Raw genomic sequence first — 27,789 nt, 5'->3', positions numbered from 1 at the left:
TTGTGAAAGCAACGTCGCCCCAGAGTCGGAAGCGACTGGTGCTTGCACAGGCGACCTTTCCTTTCCTTTTTCATGACTTTGATCCAGAGACATTATATGCTGACTTTTATATGCTCACAAGGAGTGTGGCCCTTGTTCTGCATCTCTGTGCCAACAACCTTAGGGCAGGGGTGAGGAACCTCTGTCCCGAGGGCCATATACGACCCTTGAGGTCACTTAGTGTGGCCCTTGCGGATTGCTGGACCGAACCAAGTCATGTGGCAGCCTCCCTGGGGCCTGGCTGGCCAGTGAGGATCGTGGAGCCTAGCTGCACCATGCGGCAGCCTCCCCAGGGCCGGGCAGGGATCACAGGACCCAGATGTACTGTGCGGCAGCTTCCCTGGGGCCTGGCTGGCCGGCCAGAATTGCTGCAGGGCCTGGAAAAGTAACTGTCACAGTTCAGTGTGCGCTTGATTATCCCAGATGGTGTGGCCTAATATGCTAATGAGTGTGTGACCTAATGTGTTAATATTAGGAGATGTGGTCTAATATGCTACTAAGTTCCTGTTGGGCTTTTTCTACAAAAAAGCCCTGGATTGATGCATTTGCCTAGGGCGGCGGGCCGTGTGTGTGTGTGTGTGTGCCCGTTGCCAGATTAGGCTCTCCCCACGACTTCAAATAGAAAAACAATTATTTGCATTAATTCTGCTGGCCTGAATCATTCCCCCTCAGCAGAACACTGTTGTTTAAGTTGATCATTTTTATGGCCCGCGAATGATGTTATAAATATCCATATGGCCCTTGGCAGAAAAAAGGTTCCCCACCCCTGCTTTAGGGGCATGCTGAAGCCTCTTTTGCGCCTGACACTGTGGTTGCGGTCTTCCAGAGCAGGGCTTTGTATCTAGAAAAAGCCCAGCAGAAACTCATTTGCATATTAGACCACACCCTCTGACATCACCATTGTCTCACAAAGGGCTTTTTTTGTAGAAAAGGGCCAGCAGGAGCTCATTTGCATATTAGGCCACACCCCCTGACACCAAGGCAGCCGGAACTGTGTTCCTGTGCGTCCCTGCTCAAAAAAAAAAAAAACCTGCTCCAGAGGAAGATGTAAGCTGGTTTGGATTCCCACTGGGGAGAAAGGCAGTCATAAATGAAGAAGCACTCTCCTAGGACCACGTCCTGCTGGATACAATGGGGCTTTCTTCAAAGCAGACTTGCTTAGGATTGTTCGCTGTGTAATCCAGTTAAGTCTGCAACGTTTGCAACATTCTACCTAAGGACTCTTCTGACTTCAGATTTGGGCTTCCCCATCATGCCCTGAAATAGCTTTTCTTCCCTCTTTCCCCGACATTTTAATGTTTTTGTTTTTACACTGAACTTACAGTCTGGTGAAGAATTCTGGGGAACTTGGGAATTTTACCCATTGTATGATATTTTTAATTAGTCCTAATTCAAGGGTGGTACATGACTGTTAGCAGGAGCCCCGTGGCGCAGAGTGGTAAAGCTACAGTACTGCAGTCTGAACTCTCTGCTCACGACCTGAGTTTGATCCCAGCGGAAGCTGGGTTCAGGTAGCCGGCTCAAGGTTGACTCAGCCTTCCATCCTTCCAAGGTCAGTAAAGTGAGTACCCATCTTGCTGGGGGGGGGGGGGTGGAATCGTAGATGACTGGGGAAGGAATGGCAAGCCAACCCGTAAAACGTCTGTCGTGAAAATGTTGTGATGCGATGTCACCCCAGAGTCGGAAGATTGGTGCTTGCACAGGGGACGACCTTTACCTTTACATGACTGTCGTTTGTGGAGTCTCTGGTTGCAAGTGCCTTCCTCTGCCTCATTTATTCTCTGCTTATGGTGCACTGTGGTTGTAACGATTCCGGACACCTTGGAAAGTGACTGAGAGGTGTGTGTATGTCTTGTATTTCTGTATTTAATGTCTGATTTCCCACCCTGTCCTCCCTGGGCCCCTTTCCCCAGCTGAAGTTCAAATGGCCGTTTGGGCTGCTGACACCCCAAGTGAGAGTGTGCTTCACGGGGAGAGACAGACCGGCCTCTCAACGGCCCTGTCATTTGTGGCCAAACGTTCTGGTTCAGAATCCCTTAGACTGCCGTGAACCTCTCGCCTAACCGGTTTGGTCAAGCCAGCCTGATGTTCTCGTGCGCGTCGTCATCCTTCTCTGTGTATGTTTAAGACATTTTAAGAGCTGATCAAAGCAACTCAGATAAATAGAAATGACACATTAAAGTCAGTAATGTGAGTTGTTAAGTTTTAGTGATGAACTGCGACTCACTCCTTTAATGGCTGTCGTGTGGTGGGCGGAGTCAAAACCTTCAGTAGATAAATGCTGGCTAACAGATGCCCGAGGGCAGCTGGCCTCTGACTTCCCCAGGAGCTCTCCCAGGTTCTGATCCCCATCCTGCTCCTGGATCCCACTGCTAGATGCCACCCGTCCAAGTGGCAAGTGCGAAATCGGTCTCAGACCCTTCTAAGCTGTGCTCAGTGCCACACCAAACCAGCATTTGGGTTGGGTTGTGTAGGGGAGCTGTGAGGTCGATTGGTCTTGTGATTGGACGGGAGTCAAACTAACTGAACAGCCTTTCGACGAAGCTCTGCAGTTGGGATCCAGAGAGCTGCTTTAAGGTATGCTCCAGAGTCTCGCTCTGTGTGCAAATATGGGCACTAAGCATGCCTAAAAAGGTAAAGGTAGTCCCTTTGCAAGCACCAGTTGTTTCTAACTCTGAGATGGGGTCGCATCATGAGTCAGCTACCTGAACCCAGCTTCTACCGGGATCGAACTCAGGTCGTGAGCAGAGAGCTCGGACTGCAGTACTGCAGCTTTTCCACTCTGCGCTACGGGGCTCTTAACCATGCCTAGAGCTTCCCATGTTTGCCCTGTGTCACATTTTGACTTTGAAAAAAAATCCTCAGGAGTGTAGACTGTGTAGCTGCTTCAGCAGCAGCTTTGATATTACCTTTTGTGGCATCAGCGGGCAAAGTGCGGTTGTCCAGGAATGACTTCAGGGCACCCTGGACCTGCAAATCAAAGAGATGATGGTTTCGAGAGCTGGCTTCCCAAGCCCCCATTTTGCCCAACTGGGCTCTGCGGGAAGCTCGTTGGGACTAGAAGAGATGCAAGAGACCCGAGAGCGGATCTCCTGATGTCTCCGATTTAATTTAGTAGAAGAAATGATAACAGAGGGATGGCGTGCCCTGACCTGGATGGCCCAGGCTAAGCCTCATCTCATCTGATCTTGGAAGCTTTGCAGAATCTGCCCTGGTTAGTATCTGGATGGGAGACAACCGAGGAAGTTGAGAGTCACTATGCAGAGGCAGACAATGGAGAGCCACCTATGTTAGTCTCTTGCCTTTAAACGTTATTAAGGTCACCATTAGTGAGCTGCAGCTTATGCAGTATTTGCATTGGGGATGCTATGTAGAAGAAGGCGGGTTTAACTCTTTCTTTCCCCTACTTTTTTTCTGGATAACAAACAATCATGCTCTCCTCAGCAGTCAGAACCCTGGAAGTTAACAAAAGCAGGCAACCCATCTCTCTTGGAACCTGATTCCCACTCGATTAAAGATCAAATCCTCTCTGGCCAGATTTGACTCTCTCTCTCTCTCACCCCCACCCCTGCTTTACGAGAAATGAAATGTATTGGGAGATCCAGCTGTGAATCTCTTGGGTGGGATCCAACAATCTTCCAGGAAGTGTTCCTCCAACCCAAGTGGCTCTTCCTCCAACTTAGGAGCCACTTGGAGGAACACTCCATGGGCTGGAGATGCACCATGGCTCTTGCCTTGCTTTGTCTACGAATACGCTCTTTTCTTGTCTTGCCAACACAGCATGCTTGAGAGTGGAAGAATGTAGAAGTGGACACTCTTTTAGGAAACAGTGCTGATCTAGAGCTGGAAAACATCTGCCAGGTAAGTGGAATGAAGATGGCTTCTTCTGGCATCATCTCTTTTTCTCATTATCTCTGCTTTAGCTGGGCTGGGCATTATATGCATTTGGGAAAGGGAAAGCTTGGTGCTGACCTAGAGCTGGAAAACATCTGCCCAGTAAGTGGAATGAAGATGGCTCCTTCTAGCATCATCTCTTTTTCTCATTATCTCTGCTTTAACTGGGCTGGGCATTATATGCATTTGGAAAAGGGAAAGCTGGGAAGTTCCAGAAAGGAATTAACGGGGAGGGATGGTGGGTCAGTGGTAGAGCATCTGCTTGGTAAGCAGAAGGTCCAAGGTCCCAGGTTCAATCCTTGGCATCTCCAACTAAAAAGGGTCCAGGCAAATAGGCATGAAAAACCTCAGCTTGAGACCCTGGAGAGCTGCTGCCAGTCTGAGTAGACAATATTGACTTTGATGGACCGAGGGTCTGATTCAGTATAAGGCAGCTTCGTATGTTCATACTGCAGTTTCTGAAGTCCATAAAACAGAGTTCAGAAATAAGTAGTAGGTTAGTTTGGTACAAAAAAAAAAGTTGTGGCATCTTAAGCTTTGGGGAGGGATGGTGGCTCAGTGGTAGAGCATCTGCTTGGGAAGCAGAAGGTCCCAGGTTCAATCCCTGGCCTCTCCAACTAAAAAGGGACCAGGCAAGTAGGTGTGAAAAACCTCAGCTCGAGACCCTGGAAAGCCGCTGCCAGTCTGAGTAGACAATACTGACTTTGATGGACCGAGGGTCTGATTCAGTATAAGGCAGCTTCATATATTCCTATGATGGGCTGGGGAAAGTGAGTAAGAGGCACAAAGTTGTGTGGTTTGGTGGTTTAATGGATTTTATTTTGGTAAGCCTTATTTTGGGCAATGTTGGTTTTGCTTTGTGCACACCAATGGAAAGGAAGAATAACAATTTTTAAAATATATATTGGGCAGCAGAGCCCCTGACTTGTTTATGCAACTCAGCTGTTCACTCCAAGATAAATAGGAGAATGCAGTCCTACCCACATGGAATGGGATTTTCTTCTGAGTAAACTTGCAGAAGCAAGAGCTGCATGGTTGTTCCCAGCATGAGTTGCCCCTTCTAGCAACTCATGCATTCTGACTGGCCTGCAACTTGGGCTTGCTCACAGGAGTCAGTGTTCCTGGGGATGAAGAAGAAGACGACGACATTGGATTTATATTCCACCCTCCACTCATATGAACATATGAAGCTGCCTTATACTGAATCAGACCCTTGCTCCATCAAAGTCAGTATTGTCTTCTCAGACTGGCAGCGGCTCTCCAGGGTCTCAAGCTGAGGTTTTTCACACCTCCTTGCCTGGACCCTTCCTAGTTGGAGATGCCAGGGATTGAACCTGGGACCTTCTGCTTCCCAAGCAGATGCTCTACCACTGAGCCACCATCCCGTCCCTCCACTGTCCCACTCAAGAATCTCAGAGTGGCTCACAATCTCCTTTATCTCCCTCCCCCACAGCAGACACCCTGTGAGGTGGGTGGGTGGGGCTGAGAGGGCTCTCACAGCAGCTGCCCTTTCAAGGACAACCTCTGCCAGAGCTATGGCTGACCCAAGGCCATGCCAGCAGGTGCAAGTGGAGTGAGGAATCAAACCCGGTTCTCCCAGATAAGAGTCTGCACACTTAACCACTACACCAAACTGGCTCTCTCCACCACCATCCCCACTGCTGTTGACACTGCAAAGGAGAGAAGGAAGAGTTCTGCAATGTGGCTTGCATGGGGTGGGGTGCGATTGCATGGGTGTGGGTGTGGGTGTGGGTGTGGAAGTGAATATTGTGCTTCAAATAGTTGTCAACCAGGACTCTACCAAGAGGGGACCTGGAGCTGAAAGGCACTGCTGCAGAGGGAGACCTCAGTGGTGTGGGTGTGGGTGTGGAAGTGAATATTGTGCTTCAAATAGTTGTCAACCGGGACTCTACCAAGAGGGGACCTGGAGCTGAAGGCACTGCCATCAGTCTTCTTCCTTCTTCTTCCCGGAATGTTACTTGAAGGGACAATGCCCTAATTATTGCCCTATTTACCAGCATAAGTGGGATCTGTAAACTGGTGTCCAGTGTCCATTCTCTGAACTGTATAGCCAAGGCCTTCTTGCGCATTGCTTTCACACGACTCTTGATCTCTTCCACCTCTTCCCTCTGTTTGCGCTTTTCCTCGACCAACACCTTTAAGTGGGCTAGCCTACATGGAGACGAGTATAACTTGGGTTAGGGCAGGTTTCCAAAACATCACTGCAGATTTACAGTTAGGGACATTTTTCATCCTTTTTGTGCCCTAAGGACAGGATGAAAGATGAGGCAAATCCAGGAAAAATGCTTCTTACATTCTCGAGAGGGCGTCAGAATAAAGATTAGTTGCCACCAGCAGAGTCGTGCCTCTGTTTCTGGGTAAGAAATCGTTCTGGGCACATCTCTCCTGGGGCCAGGCAATCATCTAGCAATCAGTGCCTTTGATCACGTTGGCATCTTAGAGAAGATGCCCTTGGGATGGCTGTGAAGAACATCCAGGAGGGAGTCAAGCAGTGATCCCTCTAAGCTGAGTTAGTGTGAGCTAGCTCAAACATCTTTAGCCTCCAGCTCACACATTTTTGTCTTAGCTCAGGAAGGATGACCCCAGAGCTCACAACTTTAACGTCAGTAGCTCACACCTTTAAATGCCGGTAGCTCACAGTAGCTTTAAATGCCAGTAACTCAGCCGCCCTGAGCCTGCCTCGGTGGGGAGGGTGGGATATAAATCTAATAAACCATAAACCACAACTTTAATGCCAGTAGCTCACAAAGTAGAATTTTTGCTCATAAGACTCTGCAGCTTAGAGGGAACATTGGAGTCAAAGGCTGCCAACCCCCGTCTAAAAATCACTCTCTCCCAAGATCTTTATGTTTTGCACATGGGATCTTGCCCCTCAAACCCACTCACTTGTTTGGTGTTGTCTCTGGCACCTGAGCCTTCAGCTCTTCAGAGACTGCCTTAATTCCTCTTGCGTAGGGATCTGACAGTGCAGAAATGTCGTAGGCAGGATTACACCTCATCAGGTATTCTCCCAGGAAATTGATGGGGTCAAATGTGGAGGGCTCCTCAGTCTCCGCTTCGAGCATCTTCTTCCTTTCTGCCACCTTTAGCAGTTTCTCTACACCGGGCACTAAGGTAGGGAGGAGTTTATCCAGCAAGTAGGCCCGAGTCTCCAGCGTCATGGCCTCTTCCTCAAACCATTCTCTGGACAGCCCATCTGGGGGTACTTTCTTCTCTGCCTTTTCTTGCTGCGCCTTGTTCCTGCGGAGTTTGCCCACCTTCACGTTCTGCAGATTCAAAGCCCTCGATTGCACGTTCTCATAGAAAATGCCCTTCCACTGAGCATCTGCCCTCGGAGTTGGCGGTCGAAGGCTAAGCTGCGGCCTTTGCTTTCCCCTTTTTACAAACTCGTCCCAGAGGGCAGTCGTCTCAGGATCCTCAGATGGCTTTCCAGGCTGTTTCGCCATGTTTCCTTGTGCTCATGAAAAGAAAAAGGAACACATGTAGAAGGATTCTGGTTGCTGGGCCCATTTCGCAACCCCCCCCCCCCACCTCATTACTTTTGAACAGTTTGATGGTGTCAGCTTTTCAGGGCCTTATGCACAAAGCGGAGAGAGCTGACAAAACTTTTTGTCCCTCTCCCAAAATACTACGACGACGACAACTACTTCAGCACTTAATCAACTGCCCTATCCCTGCTGGTGCCGGGTTCTGGGCGATGTACAACACACAGTAAAACAATAAACAAAATAATAAGATGATATTGGATTTATATCCCACCCTCCACTCCGAAGAGTCTCAGAGCAGCTCACAATCTCCTTTACCTTCCTCCCCCACAACAGACACCCTGTGAGGTAGATGAAGATATTGGATTTATATCCCGCCCTCCACTCCGAAGAGTCTCGGAGCGGCTCACCATCTCCTTTCCCTTCCTCCCCCACAACAGACACCCTGTGAGGTAGATGAAGATATTGGATTTATATCCCGCCCTCCACTCCGAAGAGTCTCAGAGCGGCTCACAATCTCCTTTACCTTCCTCCCCCACAACAGACACCCTGTGAGGTAGATGAAGATATTGGATTTATATCCCGCCCTCCACTCCGAAGAGTCTCAGAGCGGTTCACAATCTCCTTTACCTTCCTCCCCCACAACAGACACCCTGTGAGGTAGATGAAGATATTGGATTTATATCCCGCCCTCCACTCCGAAGAGTCTCAGAGCGGTTCACAATCTCCTTTACCTTCCTCCCCCACAACAGACACCCTGTGAGGTAGATGAAGATATTGGATTTATATCCCACCCTCCACTCCGAAGAGTCTCAGAGCGGTTCACAATCTCCTTTACCTTCCTCCCCCACAACAGGCACCCTGTGAGGTGGGTGGGGCTGGAGAGAGCTCTCACAGCAGCTGCCCTTTCAAGGACAACCTCTGCCAGAGCTATGGCTGACCCAAGGCCATGCTAGCAGGTGCAAGTGGAGGAGTGGGGAATCAAACCCGGTTCTCCCAGATAAGAGTCCGCACACTTCACCACTACACCAAACTGGCAACACAGCACATCAGTTAAAATTATAAAAATCTCTGATGGCACCCTGTAAATTTTCTATGGTCTGGACAGCCAGGGCATCATGCTGGGGGTGGGGAGGAAACTTACAAAGCCTCTGGTGGAGTAGGAAAAGATGGTGTCAGCCAAATAACAAATCACTGCTGCCCTCAACCAACAGCCCAGTGGAACATCTCCGCTTTACAGGCCCTACAAAATTGCATAAGGTCCTGTAGGGCCCTGATGTCATCTGGCAGAGAGTTCTACCAGGTCGGGGCCAGGACCAAGAAGGTCCTGGTCGAGGTCAGCCGGACCTCCTTAGGGTCAGGGGTCACCAGAGCATTGTAACCAATAGTGCTCTTCCAGGGAGATGGTCCTGCAGATATATTGGTCCCAGACAGCTCAAGGCCTTAAAGGTCAAAACCCAAACCTTGAGCATGACTTGGTACTCCACTGGAAGCTAGTGTAGCTGGCACAGAACTGGATGGACCCGTGCTCTCTGTGGCGTTCCCTCCAGGACTCACACCGCTGCATTCTGGACCTGATGGGAGTTTCTGGGTCAGTCTCAAGGGTAGGCCAGTGTAGAGCAAGTTACAGTAGTCTAATCTGGAGGTGGCCATTGCACGGATTACTGTAGCTGGGTTGGGATGTGACAGGAGGGAAGCCAGTTGCTGAGCTTGGTGGAGATGGAAAAATGCCACTATGACCTGGGCCTACATTGACAGGGAGGTATTCAGTGTCATGCACAGATGGTGCCAGTATCAATGACACCCTGCCAAGGCCTGGTAGTCTGTGTTCCAATCCTAATCCAGCCACAGAACCTCCGTCTTCAATGGATTCAGCTTCAACCTGCTCTTTCTTAGCCAACCTACTGTGGCCTCCAATCCCTCGGCCACATTTTGCAGGACAGTGGTTGACCAGTTGTCCAATAACAGATATAGCTGAGTGTCATTGGCATAATGATGACACTCAAGTCTGAACCTCATTGCCAGCTGGGCGAGGGGGCGCATACAGATATTGAACAACATTGGGGAGTGGAATGTCTCTTGAGCCACCCGCTGTCCCTGGACACAGAAACAGGAGGAGAGCCACTGAAGGGCAACCCCACACATTCCCATGTCAGCAAGGTGATGAGTCACAGGATCGTAGTTGACTGTGTCAAACGCCGCTGTGAGGTCAATCATCGACACGCATCAATCCAGCTGTCTATGGCAGGGGTGGCCAACCGTAGCTCTCCAGATGTTTTTTTGCCTACAACTCCCATCAGCCACAGCTATTGGCCATGCTGGCTGGGGCTGATGGGAGTTGTAGGCAAAAAGCATCTGGAGAGCTACTGTTGGCCACCCCTGGTCTATGGAGATCATCTGTCAGGGCAACCAACACAGTCTCCATTCCATGGCCACGGCAGAAGTCAGACTGGAACGGGTCTAGCACCAATGCGTCCTCCAAGAAACCCTGGAGCTGCTCAGCCACCACTCTCTAAATTATCTTACCCAGAAACAGCAATTTTGAAATTGGGCAGTAATTGGCTGGATCTAAAGGATCCAAAGACAGTCTTTTCAAGAGCAGTGCAACCATGGCCTCCTTGAAGCCCTCTAGAAACACCCCTGTCTTTAGGGCCCATGGCTAGAACTCAAGGGCATCCAGTGAAGCTGACGGACAGTAGATTCAGGACAGACAGAAGGAAGTATTTCTTTACACAGAGAGTAATCAAAATGTGGAATTCGCTGCCAGAGGATGTAGTGATGGCTAGGTCTATCGGTGGCTACTAGCCATGGCGACTGAGAGGAACCTCCACATTCAAAGGTAATTGGGCCTCTGAAGCCCAGTGCCAAGAAGCCACAGCAGAGGAGGCCTCTATGCCCTGCTGTTGGCCCTCCAGAGGATCTGGTTGCTGTACTTCCAAGTCAGAAAATAATGGTTACTAAGGAAGGCATTCACAATTACTTATAGATCAAGAAGTCATTAAAAGCTATTCAAAAGCGAGATGGTAGTCATACAGTGAGGAAAGGCATTACTTACTAGATTTTTGAATGCGGGGCTGTTGTTAAAATCTACAGGGCAGAGCCACTCAACCAGATGACCATCCCTGTAATCTCTACACTCAACCAGATCTTTCCTTTCCCTGTAATCTCTACCGTGTAAATACTTGATTTGCTAGACGGGGGGTGGGGGGGCGGAAAAGGTCTCTGTTCTTACCTTTTGGGGCAGCCACCCAAAAAAGAGTTTGAGTGACACCGCAGATGCCTGGGAATTTAAGGCACACCCATCTGATTTTAGCTCTTAAGAAACTTACAAGGATATCCTAGGCCTCTGGCTCTTGCTGGGGAAACCAGTCTGCCGAATTTCACTCCAGTGTATGCGTTGCTAAGCAACAATGCCAGGTGTTACCAGGTTCCTTCTGCCACTCACAGAAAGGGGGGGGCATCTCCCATCTTGGCAGCTGGGAATGGTGGGGGGGGGGGCCATGCCTATGTTTCCTTAACTGCGCTTGCCTCTCCAGGTTGTCAAATGAAAACAAAGCAAAAGAGAGAGCCACAGAAAGAGTAATAGAAACGGACTGCGATGTCGCCTTTGGTGGGGAAGCGATGGAGGGGAGACAGATACATAGTCCCCTCAAGGGAAGTGGGGATTATGCTGGTTAGTGATTCTTCAAGCAGCCTTGGGGAGCGGAGATGGAGACCTGCTAAAAGCCCCGCCCAACAGTTTTGAGGCCAGAAATAGAAAAACTACAGTTTAAGGGGGGGGGGGGATATTTTGAAAGACAAAGTGACTTCGGCTGACACATTCTGCAGGGATGATGGGTGCACAACTCCCCCGAGAACTTTGTTGGGGTTCAAAAGACACACACACGTACAGCTAGTTTCAAAGCCTCATTTCCTGTTCTTCAGTTTAACAAGGACAGATCCAAACCAACCCACACCCACACCTAACCTCCATGTATCAGCACACACTGCTTTAGAAACTCTCTTTGTTTTCACAAGGACTTAGCTGTGCAGTTGGGGTGGCCGGGTCCTCTGCCACAAGACCGCTTTCCAAATGACTGTGAAGAACTGATGGCACAGCTCTTTGGACTTTTGCTGGTTAAAGAGGAGCTGGTTTTCACTACCCAAAGGAGTCTCAGAGCGGCTTCTAATCACCTTCCCTTCCTCTCCCCACAACAGACACCCTATGAGGTAGGTGGGGCTGAGAGAGCTCTCAGAGAGCTGCGTCTGATCCAAAATCCCCCAGCTGGCTGTGTGTGAAGGAAGAGTGGGAAATCAAAACTGTTTTTCCAGATTAGAGTCTGCCGCTCTTAATCGCTACACCACAACTGGCTCTCAAAGACTCCTTTACGCTACAGCTGGCTTTCAAAGTCTCAGTTAACCAGCAAGGTCCAAAGAGATGTGCCAGCCTCCAGGTGCGGCCTGGAGATCTCCCAGAATTACATCTGATCTCCAGCCTACAGAAAACTCAGTCCCCCTGGAGAAAATGGCTGCTTTGGAAGGGTGCGGGACCTCTATGGCATTATGCTCCTAAGCTAGTCACAGTCCTACTTCCTTGTCCCAGAATCCTCGGGAAACGTAGTTCTACTGAGGGTTTAAGCCACTGACTATGCAGAGGCTCAGCCTGGCCATCAAGACTACTCCAGAGACCAATAACAGATGCATGGGCAAAGGGCACCTTACCCCATCCCCATCACGCAACAGAGATGCATGATGGGAGAAGCCCATCCTGCTCACCACAGGAGGGAAGTGGGTTGAAGAGCCTCATCTCAGTGGGAGGAACCCTACAGGCCTTCCCCAATTAATACAAAACACCTGATAAAAAATAAGTTGCAGACGAGGTCTCCAAAGACCTCTGAGGGGATACTCAAAGCGCCTCTCCGAGAAACTATTCCCAGGGATCCTTTTAGAGAAAGCCAAACTGGTTTTGAGTGGTCCCTTCAGCCATCTTTTCCTCTCCCCACCCAAGTTCTCTCCTCTCGCTCTTATTCTAAGGAGCTCAGGACAGTCTGGTTTTCCAGTCCTGAATGTTATCCCCGCAACAACTCTGTGAGGTAGGTCAGACTGGCCCCCAAATCATTCGGTGAGCTTGGTGGCCAAGAGGTGATTTGAATATGGTTCTCCCCAGTTCTAGCCCAATGCTCTAGTCCAGTGGTCCCCTACCTTTTTGGCACCAGGGACTGGTTTTGTGGAAGATAATTTTTCCAGGAACCGGGGGTGGTGGTGAGGGTTTTGGGATGATACAATTGTGCACTTTCTTAGTTTGGAATGGGGGTTAAGTGTGCAGACTCTTATCTAGGAAAACTGGGTTTGATTTCCCACTTCTCCACTTTCAGCTGCTGGAATGGCCTTGGGTCAGCCACAGCGCTCAGAGAGTTGTCCTTGAAAGGGCAGCTTTTGGGAGAGCTCTCTCAGCCCCACCCACCTTGCAGGGTGTCTGCTGTGGGAGAGGAAGGTAAAGGAGATTGTGAGCCACTCTGAGACTGACATTTGGAGTGGAGGGCGGGATATAAATCTAATGTCATCTTCTTCTTATTTTTATTACCACATTGTTATATATAATGAAATAATTATACAACTCACGATCCGGTTGCTAACAGGCCATGGACCAAGACCGGTCCACGGCCTTGGGGTGGAGACCCCTGCTCTAGTCACTCTAAATACATTTCTCCTGCACTGTTGCCAAAGCCTGTGGGTGGCGTTCACACACACCCTCTGCTAACCCTTCTCTGTTTACTTCTCCTCTACGTGCTTCCTTTTTAAAAAATGTGCGAACTTGCAGCTTCTCTTGCTGCTTTTGGCTGTTCCTTCTGTACATTTTACTGGCTTCCCATTTTTAAAAAAAAAGGGAAGAAAAAATTACAGAATGTTCTCAAATATCACTGGAATTCCTAACCATTCAGCCAAGAAATGTACTGTATATACTGTAACTGGCTTGGTTTGAATGGTGAATAGTTGTTTGTGGTCAAGTATACCGGAGAGCAAACAGAGTGAAGTCTCTTTTTTTTCAGGGGGGAGAAAAGAACTTTGGGGAGGTCGGCTGCAAAGGCTGAGGCGGATTCAATTCAGCCACAAAACTGCCCTTGCCTTATGTAGCGCTTGGCTGATTTTTGGATGTAGCACTGGATGTTATTTCCCCTGGAGATCCAACGGCACTGGAACAGAAACAGGGTCAGGAACAACAAGCGAACGCTGTCAAATTTAATTGGAATAATTCATATGCTACTGGGACATGATCTGCTCCTGTACCTTTAACAGAAAGAAGCGGGGAAAGTTCCCGGGGGGAGGGGCGGGGAGAGTGGTGGTGGAACTGGCACACTGGGAAAGGAACAAATGAGAGCACCCCAGGGGCCGTTGAAGCAAGATCATCACATTTTTATGCTCTTCTCCCTTCAAAGTGTTCAGGGTGGCACGTCTGATTCTCCCCCTCCTCCGCTTTATCCTCACAGCACGCAGGCTAGGTGGAGAAAGGACTGGTCCCACAGGGAGCTTTCAGGGAAGAATGAGAGTTCGAGCTTCCATCTCCCTGGTTCTGGTCTAGAAGAACCCTAATTGCCCAGTAGACTGGATCGAGTTTTGTGGGTCGCTGCCTGCCCAGGCGCACGAGCGTGAGGCAAAAGAGTGCTGCTAGCATGAGAGAGAGGAGTAAAGGAGATAATTTTATCCCCGCTGCTCACCTAGAAGCCCCTTCCCTTTGGCCAGCACTGTCATCTACGCTAGGAAATGGAAATTAAAAACTGCCATCCCTATGAGATATCACGATGTGAGGTGGCTAGGCTGGACAATATGTGATGTCATGGCCATCTGAGCGCTGTTGAGTTGTCTGTTTATAAAATGTTTTTATTGTATTTTATTGTTTTATTATATGTTGTACTCTGCCCTGAGCCCTACGGGGAATGGGCGGAATAGAAATTTACGAAATAAATAAATTGTCCACTCAGGTGGTGTGAGTGTGAGTGTGCAAGAGTCCCTGCTTTTGGCTTGCCTTATCACAGGGACCTTCTCCTGGGGCCCAGGACATTCATTGAATGTCCACAAGTTCTTATATTGTGAGAAAGGGAGAAAAGTACTTCTTTCTCTATCTTCTCTATCCCATGCATAAACTTGTAAACCTGTTCTCCTGTCACTCATGTCTTTGAGTACCAGATGCTGTGGGGAGGGGCGGTGGCTCAGTGGCAGAGCATCTGCTTGGTAAGCAGAAGGTCCCAGTTCAATCCCCGGCATCTCCAACAAAAAAGGGTCCAGGCAAATAGGCGTGAAAAACCTTCACTTGAGACCCTGGAGAGCCGCCGCCAGTCTGAGTAGACAATACTGACTTTGATGGACCGAGGGCCTGATTCAGTATTAGGCAGCTTCATATGTTCATATGTTCAATAGAGTGCTCTCCCACTGCACCTCACCGGTCATTGTTGCAAGGCTAGATTGACCCTTGGTCTGAGCCAAAAGTTTCATAAGAAACCCAAGGGATTGCAAACACGCTGGTTTGCTTTTCCTGCACTTGTGCCCCTTCCATGGACCATCACTCTATCTTCATGCCCTGAAAAGTTTTAACTGCTGAACTTCTGTGTGCTGGGCTGCTGTACAAGGCATAGGAGAAGACAAGATGCAGGGGGAAAGGCAATCAATCCCTCGTTTGGCAGATATCAAAAAGAGACAGCTGCCACCTGCCCCCGTCCCCAGAGTGTAATGGATTACGCCATTGCTTAGCCCCTGCCAGGGCTTACTTTACTGACATAGACAGGGGAACTTTCTGGGGAGAGCGCCGTATCATCTCTGTGTTTCAAACAGCACAACAAAGTCACAGTTTGAACTGGATGTCTGGAGTTCACAAGAGAGCTCCTCTGGACTGGAGAGAAGGGAAAAACTCACCAGGGCCATGGTTCAGTGGCAGAGCCTCTACCTGGTACGCAGAAAGTCCCAGGTTCAGTCCCTGGCATCTCCCGTTAAAAAAGGACCAGGCAGCAGGCGATGTGAAAGACTGCTCTGCCTGAGACCGCGGAGAGCCGCTGCCAGCCTGAGTAGACAATACTGACTTCAATGGATCGACGGTCTGATTCAGTATAAGGAAGCTTCATGTTTTCTGGGGATGGACCGTGGCTCAGTGGTAGAGCCGCTACTTGGTATGTAGAAGGCACCAGGTTCAATCCCCGGTGTCTCCAGCTGAAAAGACCCGGCAGCAGGGGATGTGAAAGACCTCAGCCTGAGACCCTAGAGAGCTGCTGCCAGTCTGAGTAGACAATACTGATTTCGATAGCCCTGACCTGGATTGCCTTAGCTTGTCTTGGAAGCTAAGGAGGGTCGACCCTGGTGAGTACCAGGATGGGAGACTTCCTTGGAACACCAGCAGTCAGAAGGGCAGGAGCAGGCTTTATTCAGCCACCTCTCTGAATATCCTCCAAGCTCTCAGTAGGGGTCAGTCTGGTCACCAGAGATCCCCATGACTTCTAGGTGCATGTGGACACACACGCACACCACACACAGGGATACTCACACACATAGAAAGCTAGATCTCGGACGCTAAGCAGGGCTGACCCTGGCTAGTACTTGGATGGGAGACCTCCTTGGAATACCAGCAGTCGGGAGGGCAGGGGCAGGCTTTATTTAGCCACCTCTCTGAATATCCTCCAGGCTCTTAGCAGGGTCAGTCACCATGACTTCCAGGTGCATGTGGGCACACACACCACACATATGAAGATATTCACACACAAAAAAAACCCGCCCTGTTCTCGCCTGGACCTGGATAGCCCAGGCAAGCCAGATCTCAGAAACTAAGTAGGGTCGACCCTGGCTAGTACTTGGATGGGAGACCTCCTTGGAATACCAGCAGTCTGGAGGGAAGGGCAGGCTTCATTCAGCCACCTCTCTGAATATCCTCCAGGCCCCCAGCAGGGGTCAGTCACCAGAGATCCCCATGACTTCCAGGTGCACACAAGCGCACACGCATAAAATAAAAAAAAAATACCGACTTCAATGGATTGATGGTCTGCTTCAGTATAAGGCAGCTTCATGTGTTCATGAGCTGGTGCTCCTGTTGCCTCTGTTATGTGAGGGGGGAAAGATGTGTTTGAGCAGGGCTTTTTTTGTAGCAGGAACTCCTTTGCATATTAGGCCGCACCCCCCTGATGCAGCCAATCCTCCAAGGGCTTACAAGGCTTTTAGTACAGGGCCTACTGTAAGCTCCAGAAGGATTGGCTACATCAAGGGTGTGTGGCCTAATACGCAAAGGAGTTCCTGCTACAAAGAAAGCGCTGTGTTTGGGATATGTCTGCTTTCCCTGTGAGTCTGGAGTTTCTAGTTCATGGGTAGGCTTGTTGCTTAGGGCTGTCATTTTTCTTTTTCCACATAAGGCTCCTAAGCTTTTTACAACTGGCTGAAAACCAAACGTTCAACAGATGAGGTTTTTCTTGCCATGGAGATACAGTGATGCCATAACCATGTGTTAACGAGTCTGGACACAGCACCAGCCACAACCAACATGCAGTGAAACGTCACCCAAGAAGAGCCGTGCTGTGTCCAGCTGATGATTTATCGAGCCCAGCATCCTGGTTTGTCCCACACTGGCCAAGCAGATAGCCACAAAGGCTCATAAATCCAATATCATAATAGTGGACCAGAGAGGCCTCCCCAGCATCTTCCAGCAATTGTTCTTCGGAGATACACTGCCTCTAAACTTGGAGGTTCTGTTCAGGCAATAAGGCTAACAGGCACCGATGGACCCCTCTCCCTGCACGATTTTATCGAACCACCTTTGAAATCCCGCTTAGCTAGTGGCCATCGCTATTGATTTGAACAATCTGCTTAGCCGCCTCTGTAGAAGAAGGCGGTAATATCCCGTGGCAGGCAGTTCCATAAAGTAATTGCGCATCGCGCAGAAAAGGTGCCTTCTGCCGAATTTCTTACCTGCCGCTTATAAAACCAAAAAGTTGCAAGATGTTCGCCAGATGCCAAAAAGAAAATGCAAACAGGGTGATGGTTAGCGTGACGCTTTTGAAAACATATCTGAAGAAAGAGAGCGGGAAAAAGAACGGTTTGTGGCTGCGAGGCGGTCGCGCGAGGGTTAAAAGACTGCAGGAGCAGCATCTGGGGGCGGGGCCCGCCGGTGACAGGTGGCGCAGGCGCGCACGCGCCTCATTGTGCCCGGCCGGCCCAACCCCGCCGCGCCTCAGTCGGCGAGAGACCGTTGGTGGGAGAGGAGCTGCTGCCGTCGACGTTCTCAGCCGCCATCCCCCCCCCTCCCTCTCTTCCCCTCCGCCCTCTCCGCTACCCCCACTATGGAGTAAAGGTTCCCGGCAGGCCGGCTGGGGAGGCCCCGCCGCGCCCCGATGGCTCTGGTGACGGTGCAGCGGTCGCCTACCCCCAGCGCCACCTCCAGCCCCTGCGCCTCGGTGAGTGTCTGCCGTGAGGAAAAAGCGCACGGGCGCTCCAGAGTCTGGCCCGCGCCTCTACGCATGCGCGGCTCCTCTCGCGACCGCCTTCCCCCCCTTTTTTCCTCCTCGGTATTTTGTCCCCCTCCCCCTACCGTCCAAGTGCCTTTCTCCAGGCCTGCATTGACAGCTGCAGGGAAGCATTCATTCATTCATTTCTCCCCTTTCTTTTCTCTTACCCACCCGCGCCACGAGGTTAGAGTCTCTGTGATATTTTAGCCTGAACGTGTGCATTATTTTCTGTTTTTAATAACATTAAAAAAATGGCTGGGGGGCTTCTCTGTTTTCCATAACCTTTTTTCAAAAAAAAGTGTAGGTTCATCCGTTTTCTTTCATCATTGTGATTTCCTTTTTTAAAAAAACAGTGTATTCTGCATTTGTATAATTTCCCAATTATCTATCCTCTTTGTAGGTATCTTTCAGAAATATGTTTTGCTCTGGTCTTGATATGTACTTATTTTGGCACAAAAAAGTGGGTAAATCTGCAATGGGAAGGGTTAAATGGCTAGCCTTACAGCTAGGAAGAGAGCCCCTTTTTAGAATCCTGAGGGAGGGAGAAGGACAGATTGTAAAGGGTGATAGACTGTTAGAGTACTGGCTGCAGCAGAAGAGACTTTTGTTGTGAAGTCTCAGGAAAGGTAGTGTTGTTTCCAGTAGGCAATCCTGTCATTCGTTTTAGTGCGTCCCTTGGAAAGAAACATTTAAAGAATGCTTTGGGATAAGTTGCCATATAAGGAGATTTATACAATTAATGTAAATGGCGAAGGAGTACGTACGGAGAAGCTTGTGAATGTGAACTTGAGAATCAGTGAACTTCTCTTTGTCACTTAACAGCTTTAGTAATATAAGGTGGAACATTTAACACATAATATGTTTCTTTTTTAAAAATGTTATTATTTATCTAATTCATTTATACCCTGCCTTTCTCCCCAGTTTTGGGGCCCAGGGCACCTCGTATAATTCTCCTCTTTTCCATTTTATTGTCATAACCCTGTCAAGTAGGTTAGGCTGAGAGAGTGGGACTGGCCCAAGGTCACCCAGTGAACTTCCATGGCACAAGTGGGGTTTCAAACCTGGGTTTCCCAGATATTAGTCTGACCCTCTTAACCTTCCATGCTTGTTACCCGTGTACTGGGAAGAAACTTGAAGATCACAATAAGCTTAAGGAAAGCAGCTTTGTATACTCAGAGGTGTGGTTTAAAGCAAAGTTCTCTAATGGTAGCAGAAATGTGATGGGGGGGGGGAGGGCAAGTTAATGAAGGTCCCCAGCTGGATCCACCGCCTCCATAGACGAGGCAAGTGCAGACTTTTCTGTTACCTGTTTTGCTGTGGGCTGGAAATTCAAAAGGTCTTCACTGGACCATGAAAAAACAGAGATAGCTTTCGTCACTCCCTGCTAGTTGACTGACTAGCAAAGCGCCAAATTTGCCCCAAGTCGCTTTGTGAGAGTCATATGCCCTCACTTTCTTACATTCTGGGTTTGACAGCCTCTCCCTGTGGCCAGACAGGGAGCAAATTCTTCCCTAGGAAATGGAAAGCAAAGAGGTAGTTCTGGTTTTCCTCCCTCACCTGGAAGGAGGAGATAGCAGTCCAGAGGCATCACCTTTGTGCTTACAAGGAGTGCCCATGCGGAAGCAGTTGCCTCCATTTTAGTTGGATATTTGGCTCGGAGTCTCTCAGCATTTTGTGATTGGCCCTGCACACCTGGTACCCATTTTTAAAAGCCAGTTCCCTAAAACTCAAAAGGTGATTGGTTTCTTTAGGAAACGAGCCCCATAGTGAGGGACCACCACCAAGAGCCACACAGCTCTTTTCAGAAGGCTTGGGAGGGTTCATGTTGGGCTTTCTTGGAGGGTCTTAAAATATATAGGGTGGTGTATATTTTTACCCATACATTTTTACTGGGAGCAACTCAGCATTGGGCTGTCAGTCTGGGCACAGCGAAAGGTACATCTGGAGATGGTGGACTACGCAGATTCTTAATCAGCAGTATTTTTAATTCAGTAGGATGGAGATTTCAGTACGCTGTTGAGCGTTTAAAATGACCTCAAGTTGTCCCTGCATCTTCTCATTAAAACATATGATGACTTTGGTTCTATTCTGTCAGCTGCAGGTCTGAAGAGTCTGTTTGGGGTGTTTGGGGTCCTCTGTGCTTATTGGTCTGTTTAGGAAATTTCAGTGCCCCCTCTGCTCAGATGCTTGCAAAAAAAAAAAAAGGCACTGTCAAAGATCAGCATCTTTGTTCTGCTTCTGTTGAGCTACTGGGGGTTGAGTGATGGTGCTCTGAGGTGGACTGGGAAATGCAGCATTTCTCAAGCTGGGGCCCATGTGGGTACTCCAGAGGCTCTGTGAGTCCTTTGCAAGGACAGAGGGTGAGCCCCTCTCATGCCCTCCTGGGTAATGTGAAAATGGAGCCCTCTCAGATTTCTAGGAATGGGGATGGGATCAGCATTCTCTCCCCTCCCCCTCTTTGAAGAGTGGAGGCTTGACACTATTTGCATCCGCCTCGGGGCACTGGCCAGAAAACACACTGATTGGTTGCTGGGATCCTGGAAGAACTCTGATTGGCCAAGGAGCACCAAGGAAGTACAGCCCTAATGCAGTTATCCTTACCTGAACTATAAAACTGAACTGATTTCCATTGCAAAGGGTGTCATCACCAAGATCGATGAATGACACTCAGCATCCAAAGACAATAATAGGCAACTATGGAAGTTCAGTTTTTTGTGATGCTGGCCTTTTTCTATTACTATGAGAGTCTTCCAGACCCCTTCCCACCACTGCTTGGCTGGTCTCAGTTGAGAAGTAGTTGACCAGTAGCTCAGGGTCTTGCCCTCTCCAGCATTCCTTCTATTTAAACGTTGAAACTGATTCGAACTCAGGGCATGTAGAGACAACACAAACTTTTAAAAAAAGAACTGCTTTTAAAGTGTAGCTGATGTGGTTCTCCCTATATTGTTTTGAGGTAAGACAAATGGAGGGGGGGGGGACCTATTAGGACTTGTTGGGGGCATCTTAGTTTCCCCCATATCCTCTTTTCTTCCCCAGCAGCCTGATAGCATGTCCTTTTCCCCATTGCATTCTGTTCCGTTGTGTACAATTTTTTATCCACACTGTAGGTGCTGTTTCAGAATTAGATACAAGCAGGGCTTTTTTTTGTAGAAAAAGCCCAGTAGGAACTCATTTGCATATTAGGCCACACCCCCTGACACCAAGCCAGCCGGTTCTGTGCTGCATTCCTGTACGCTCCTGCTAAAAAAAAAAAAGCCCTGGATACAAATGAGGAATCTTCAAGAATGTGAGCGGGGACCTCATTTCCCCCTGCTTCCCCCTCCCCAACACTATTTCCTCTTTCTCTCTTCCTCTGCTTCCTCCTCTCCTTGCCATCTGCCAACTAGCCTTTTATCTGCTCCCCAGTCTTCAGCTTTATTTCTGCTCTTCTCTTCTGTCCAGTGGCGATCCAGCGCAGCAAGTATCATTCTTCTCTTTTCCATTTTATCCTTCCAAGAACTGTCCAGTCAGCAGTGCCGAGAGTGTGAGTAGCCCAAGGTCACCCAGTAGGTTTTCCTGGCCCAGCTGGGATTTGAATCTGGGTATTCTACTCTATGCTGCGTTGGCTCTCAACTTTTCTTTCCTCCCTCCCCCATCAGCCTTTCCGTGGGAAGAGTTTGGCCAAATTGAAAAGGGCATGCAGTAGCAGATCATCCAGATGAGTTGTGTGGTGATCATCTCTTGACCTTGCCAAGTTATGTGTGGGTTGTGTGGTTGTTGCTGAGCCTGGATGAGTTGTGTGACATCAAGTCATCCGGCAGACACTGCTGCACCTGGATGAGTCGTACAAATTGAACAGTGGCGAGTAATCCAGGCGAGTTGTGCAATGACTGCAGTCACTTAGAGTCACTAGGCGGTTGACACTGGACCTGGGTGAGTGGTGCGAGTTATGTGGTAGCAAGTTGCCCGGTGGCTACTGTAAGGTTTGGCCCCAATGACTCCTCCCTCCAAGGCAGGGGGGAGGGAATCATGGGTAGACTGGGAAGCCAAAACAGCCCTGGAAAGGGCCCTGTCTTGTACGAGCTGTACATAAAGTAAATTTTAAAAACCAAGGCTTGAAGGCAGGCAGTATTATTGTGGTTGCCTAACAATCCCCCAGACGGCCATTGAGATATCAAAAGACGTTACTTTCTTAAAGGTACAGGTGCTGCTTTTATTATTTGGTGGTGGTGAGGTTAAACTCCTCAAGGCATTTTGTGAAATTTCAGGTTTTTCTAAAAACCTGAGAATGGGACTTGTCTCAGGTTTGTTGAAATATCTGCCTTACCTGTTTATGGTTGTAATCTGTGGATTTAAGGATCCACATTCTGTTTCCCAGTTCAGAATTGTATGTAACAATGATGCTTGTAAGCCTCTGTGGCACATATGTGACTTGTGGTGCACTGTAAAATGGGACTGTTTGGAGGGTGTAGATGAGGAAGAATGGGAGGTCTTGAAGATGCATGGGGAAAAAAATCAGAATGAATTGCTAAAGTTTGGGGTTGCTAAAGTTTGAGGGCAGCTAAATGAGTGCCTATCTATAGAAAGGATGAAAACTTCGTTGGAGGAGGTTTCTTCTGCTACCTCTGCTCTCTGGAGGCATTGGGAAACATTTACTTGCTAGATATCTTTTGGCAGGGTGCATGCTTTCAGAGTGTATCCTACTACCTTCTACCTGGGGATTGATAGGGTTAGATGACCTTTTGGCCCTACATTTATTTATTTATATTCTGCCCTTCCCTATTGGCTCAGGGTGGCTAACAACAGTTAAAATACATGATGTTAAAATAGAATACAGCAAAATAATTAAAATACATATAATACATAATACAGTTACAATCCTGAAGTCCAAGATGGCGTCAGTATTATTAATTTGCATTTAGCGCTGCATACAATAATGTTGTTGAATATTGTTAGGCTCTCTATGTTTATACTGGGGTGGGTTTAGATATCCATGCTGTGGCGTAACGGTCGCTTCCCCGTTAGTTATTAAAGGCTAATTTAAACAATTTTACGGGCCCTGCGGAATTGTGGCAAGTCCCGCAGGGCCCTAACATTTTTGGGGAAAGCATTACCACAGGGCAGGGGCTGCTACCGAAAAGGCTCTAGCTCTGGTGGTAGCCAGCTGAACATCTTGTGGCCCGGCGATCACAAGGAGATTTTGGGAACTTGATCTTAGTGCTCTCTGGGGCTCATATGGGAAAAGGCGGTCCCAGAGGTAAGTAGGTCCCTGGCCATATAGGGCTTTAGTGGCTTCCCTAACTTAGTTTTATCCTGGTCTGTTCCTTTCCCCTTTTCAGCCTTTGTCCCAAATGTTGTCTTCAGTAATGATTGATTCGATGCATTTTCAGTGCTTTGCATATGTTGCCTCAGTAGTGCTTAGAACAGCCCTGTAAGGGAATCCAGGATCGACAGTGGTTGCAGACAGGCAGGATGCTGAGGCCAAGAACGAATGCCTATATGGCTACCTTGTGACTTTGTGATTAAGGAGAGATTTGAGCCATGACCTTCGTTCCCTTAACCAATGTGCTCTACTGGTCCTGAAATGCAAGACGCGCTTCCAAAAGCACTTAGCTCTCGGTGCCACTCAGGACAGCGCTGTGGTCCTAAGTGCCTCTTTAGTTTTCCTTTCAGAGCCGCCCCTGAGAGATGATGATCCTATTAGCGGGGGCCTCTGAATTCCGCTTGAGCAGGCAGGCCTTCAAGATGGATGCATTCTGTTTATCGCCTTTTGTCTCTCGTGTGCACACCATGCATTGCTATCTAATGCTGCGTGGCCTCTTATTTTTCTCTCAACGGTCACTCAGCCAGTGCATTCTGGGACCTAGAAATCCACTTGCTGCTGAGCACTCTGCTGAATGCTGAAGATATTCCAGGGGCTTCTTGGAACCCTCTGAGCAGCAGGCCTTGAATTCAGCAGGAGCTCACAGGAGCATAGCTCCTGAACCTTTCTGATCCCCCCTCTCCTCCCCACCTACCTACCTTGTCCATTGAATAGTAGGTGCAGCTGCATAACAATCCCTGGATTGGGAGAGCGGGCAGCCAGCCAGCCACCAGGAGCTTTGCCACACCCCCAGCAACCCTCATTAACCCCTGGAGAAGCCTACGCCACCCTTTCTCCACTTCTTATGTGATTTTGGGCAGCGGGTCACTTGCTGGCCTTTTGACTGGGGGGGGAGGAGGGTGATCCAGGAGAGCCCCAGGTGAGTGAGGCCTTTTTGGGCTGGCTGGATCTCTAGCCAGCCCAAGCAGGCCTCACTCGCCCGGCCTCACTCAACCTTTCTTGCATTGGGTTGCTTTTGGCTGGTGGTGGGGGGAAATGCTAATGAGTTACGCTAATGAGCTCCACCAGCTATTTTTCTACAAAGCAACCCCTGCTGAACAATCAAGTATAAAGAAATGGGCCAAAAGGTCCAATGTTCAAAACCAGAATCAGCAAACAATGAGTGCAGTGTCTGCAGCTTTTCTTTCCAGCCAGATAACTTCTGCTATAGGAGCAAATTGAGGGGACTTTTGCAGGTGGGGAAGGTTTAAAGCACCTGCACCCACTCACCTGCGGGCCACTTTTGTTCTTAAAATTGGACCTGCTGTACCCCATCTCATGCATCACAGTGCAGGGGGGAGATGTGTTCCGATATGCTAGTGTTGCTTGAGCCTCAGCGCCTCCTCTTCTGGTACTGGAGATTTACATGGACCTTGGCTGTATCTTTTTCAAGCATACCTCGGCAGCCATAAAGGGTATTAAAAAAAAGATCACGAAAGAGGGGTTCTGCCCCCAACACTAATACCTATGCATCCATGATGCAAGAATTCACAGACCTTTGCTTATAGACTGGCAACCAGAAATTTAATATTGGTCTCTGATGTATGCTTTTTAAAAGCCTCCATACGCCTAACTTCTAAAAATTATTTTTTTCTGTATTGTTTCAAAAAAACAACAACCTTGCAGTCATAAATTGGAAGAAAATGAAGCAGCGGTTATAATGTCCTATTCTAAAAGGTGGTCCTCACAAAACAGTTAGTTAAACCATTTTGGCTGCCCAAGAACTTTGAGGGAACCAGGCTTTTTGCAGATCGTTTTTTTCTGCTTTTTGCTAGAGGTGGGCTCTGTAGCTTGTAGTCCATGCGAGGTCTTTGAATCGTAAGGGCATTTTGCACACTGAACCTGCAGCATGAAAGGACCTTGCACAGAGGCATATCTCCTGGTCCTACTGCTGTTTCCATCTCCCCGTCGGACTCGGGGATGCCCGTTTTTGATGCCTAGGAAGGAGAAGATGTCTTGCGCACGTAGCTTGTCCTGTTTCTTGTTGCAGATCTCTCCCTCTCATGGTTGGTTTGTTGACTTGTATGCCCCAACGTTGCATTCTCTCTGTACCCTGGTTTTGCTGTGAGGTAGGCTGTAAAAGCATTATTAAGAGTCAGGCTTCAGAGACTGAATTTCGGGGGTGGGGGGCAGAAGTAAAAGCTCCAATGTTCAGATTTCTCTAGCATCTGGATAAATAGCTTAGCTGGTATTTGCCTTGATGCCACATCTTGGTTTTTCTCTCTGTTACGGGGGAGCATCTTCAACGTTTTGATAGTTCTGCGGGTGAATGAATGAATGAGTGCTGGTGGAAATACTCCGTAGTCTGCATTCCCCCCTCCCTCTCGTTTTTTCTCAGGGATTGCATCATGAGCTCTTTCACCGCAGGGATATATCATTTTTCCTCCTGATATTCTAGGGTAACAATGTGCCCCCCAAAGTGTTGCAAAGGCGCAAGAGCCAAGTGGGAGCTCTTGGGATTTAAGATGCTGACCTTGGATTTGAGATGCCGATCTGTAGCTTGCAGCGGTCCGTCATGACGACGACGCCGTCCTCGCAGCGTTTCTGGTATGGAGGGAGCCCGCTGTGCCTCCCCCGCCGTAGAGGCAGCTCCACAGAAAGGAGACCGGAGGCCGCAACCCCGTCGTCTCTCAGCTCCATTTATTAAAATGATCACGTGTGGCATAAAGCCCTTTTTTTCATTTCAGAGAGAGCGCGCCTGCTGCGGAGAGGGAGGGAGGTGGCAGGGAGAGAGGGGTGGGTCCGGGCAGGGTGTCTAGTCCTGGAGTCGGAGCTTATATTTGCTTGCTCCTGTAAGATGCCATATTGTTTCCCAGAGGGCAGAGAAGGCAGCTGACCCAGAAAAGGAGACGGCTGCACTCCTTGTTTGAAAATGCATATCCCTGCCCTTCCGCCCCCACCCCAGGCATCAGAGTTTGAAGCGAAGCTGCAGCAGTCTGTTGCTTTGCTGTCTGTTATATGAGGAAACACAGGAGTTGGGGAATCTTTGGTTTCCAGGGCTGGCTGCTGTGGCAGGAGTGATCTGGTGCCCTCTGACCGGCAGAGGGTCCGATGCTGTTTTGACTTTTCCCAGAGCACCCAGGTCAGACCTGGTTTTCACCCTCCCTCTTCTGTTGTGCGAAGGTAGCGTCAATGAGTGTGATTCCTCCCCTTCCCCTTGCCAGTCCTGAAGTCAGTCTGGTTTTGTTTTGCAGGTGGCTGAATGGGGGCGGCGGGAGGGTATTTTGACAGTTATTGAAATGAATGCACAGTGTTGCCATCTTCACCCAAAGGTGTGATTAACACATGGAATTCACTGCCGCAGGAGGTGGCGGCTACAAGCACAGCCAGCTTCAAGAGAGGATTGGATAAACAAATAGAACAGAGGTCCTTCAGTGGCTGTTAGCCACAGTGTATTGTTGGAACTCTCTGTCTAGGGCAGTGATGCTCTGTATTCTTGGTGCTTGGGAGGGGGCAACAGTGGGAGGGCTTCTAGTGTCCTGGCCCCACTGATGAACCCTCTGATGGCACCTGGGTTTTTTGACCACTGTGTGACACAGAGTGTTGGACTGGATGGGCCATTGGCCAGATCTAACACGGCTTCTCTTATGTTCTTATGTCATCTGGAATGGTATTATGGTGTTTGGGAGTTCCATTACTGGGGGAGAGTATGTTTGCCTTTCGGGATATTTGTTTTTGATTTATTTCTTTTATAGCAGGGGTGTTGAACTCATTTGTTACGAGGGACGGATTTGACATAAATGAGACCTTGTTGGGCAGGACCATGTGTGTCATAAAATGTAGTGCCAGGCAGCGGACATATAAACTTTATAAAGGGCACAAACACAATTAAATACTTTTTAAAACTTAAAATAAAACATGCTTAAAACGTTAGCACACTTGCAATGTTTTGTTTTACAGTCTCTGATAAATGTCACTTCTTGCTATGAATTATTGCATCAGAAACTGCAGACAATGTTTGTGCTGTACCATTCCTGAATATGCTATTCAGGTGTGCGCGTCTGTAAGTTGCAAACCTACCTTTGATTTGTTGACATTCTTTACAGAGATCTCATGGTCAATGCTTTGAGCCTAAGACCCAGAGGAAAACATGAAGCAGCTGGGCATCATGATCTTTTGTACAGAAGTTCCTTCATATGCTAGTCAAGAACATGTGAAGGCACTATGGCACAGACTGAGGGCTATGTGCTTGTCTACAGAATTATAGTCTTCCCCAGAAAAATAACTACAACTCCTATGTGGCAGTGCAAGAACAGAGAGCCATGTACAATGGTCAGTATCAGCCTACTACGTGGGAATTCTAAATTCAAGATCCCCAATTAAAGAAAATGTGAAAGAAAAATCAAGGGAAATTTGCTGGGTAAACTTGGGCTGGACACACACTCTCAGCTTAATGCTGGCTTGTTATTTCTCTTCTGAATATTTCATATGCTTTCCTATTGAGAAAGACTGGAGGGCACGAATATAGGAAAAAGAGGGGAAACCAGTTGCACCCATAACAAGCCCAACAAAACTCTCTCCCTCTGTAGTAAGGCAAAAAGCTTATATCCCTGAT

General features: G+C 48.7%; 2 protein-coding genes and 1 non-coding gene across 4 annotated transcripts in view; 2 read left to right on the top strand and 1 right to left on the bottom strand.

Annotated features, from left to right (window-relative positions):
• EFCAB5 (EF-hand calcium binding domain 5) overlaps positions 1-7,400 on the bottom strand; it is a 60,204-nt gene extending 52,804 nt beyond the window's left edge. The window contains exons 1-3 of the mRNA XM_060258967.1: positions 6,841-7,400; positions 5,949-6,105; positions 2,949-3,009 (exon numbers count right to left, since the gene is read on the bottom strand). Coding sequence (XP_060114950.1) covers positions 2,949-3,009; positions 5,949-6,105; positions 6,841-7,400 — 778 coding nt within the window. The remainder of the gene's footprint in view (positions 1-2,948; positions 3,010-5,948; positions 6,106-6,840) is intronic.
• TRNAP-GGG (transfer RNA proline (anticodon GGG)) lies at positions 4,478-4,549 on the top strand. The gene has a single exon. It is a non-coding gene; the product is annotated as a tRNA-Pro (tRNA).
• Positions 7,401-17,591: 10,191 nt separating the features above from the next.
• Positions 17,592-27,789, top strand: part of SSH2 (slingshot protein phosphatase 2) — a 182,669-nt gene continuing 172,471 nt past the window's right edge. Inside the window, exon 1 of one of the 2 annotated variants that reach the window (XM_060259128.1) lies at positions 17,592-17,842. In XM_060259128.1, the coding sequence (XP_060115111.1) occupies positions 17,780-17,842 (63 nt within the window). In that variant the 5' untranslated portion in view covers positions 17,592-17,779. The remainder of the gene's footprint in view (positions 17,843-27,789) is intronic. The other variant, XM_060259127.1, reaches the window with a different exon arrangement.

The sequence above is a fragment of the Heteronotia binoei genome, chromosome 18, assembly GCF_032191835.1.
Source record: "Heteronotia binoei isolate CCM8104 ecotype False Entrance Well chromosome 18, APGP_CSIRO_Hbin_v1, whole genome shotgun sequence".
Taxonomy (NCBI): domain Eukaryota; kingdom Metazoa; phylum Chordata; class Lepidosauria; order Squamata; family Gekkonidae; genus Heteronotia; species Heteronotia binoei.
This window is presented reverse-complemented; position numbering and strand designations above follow the sequence as displayed.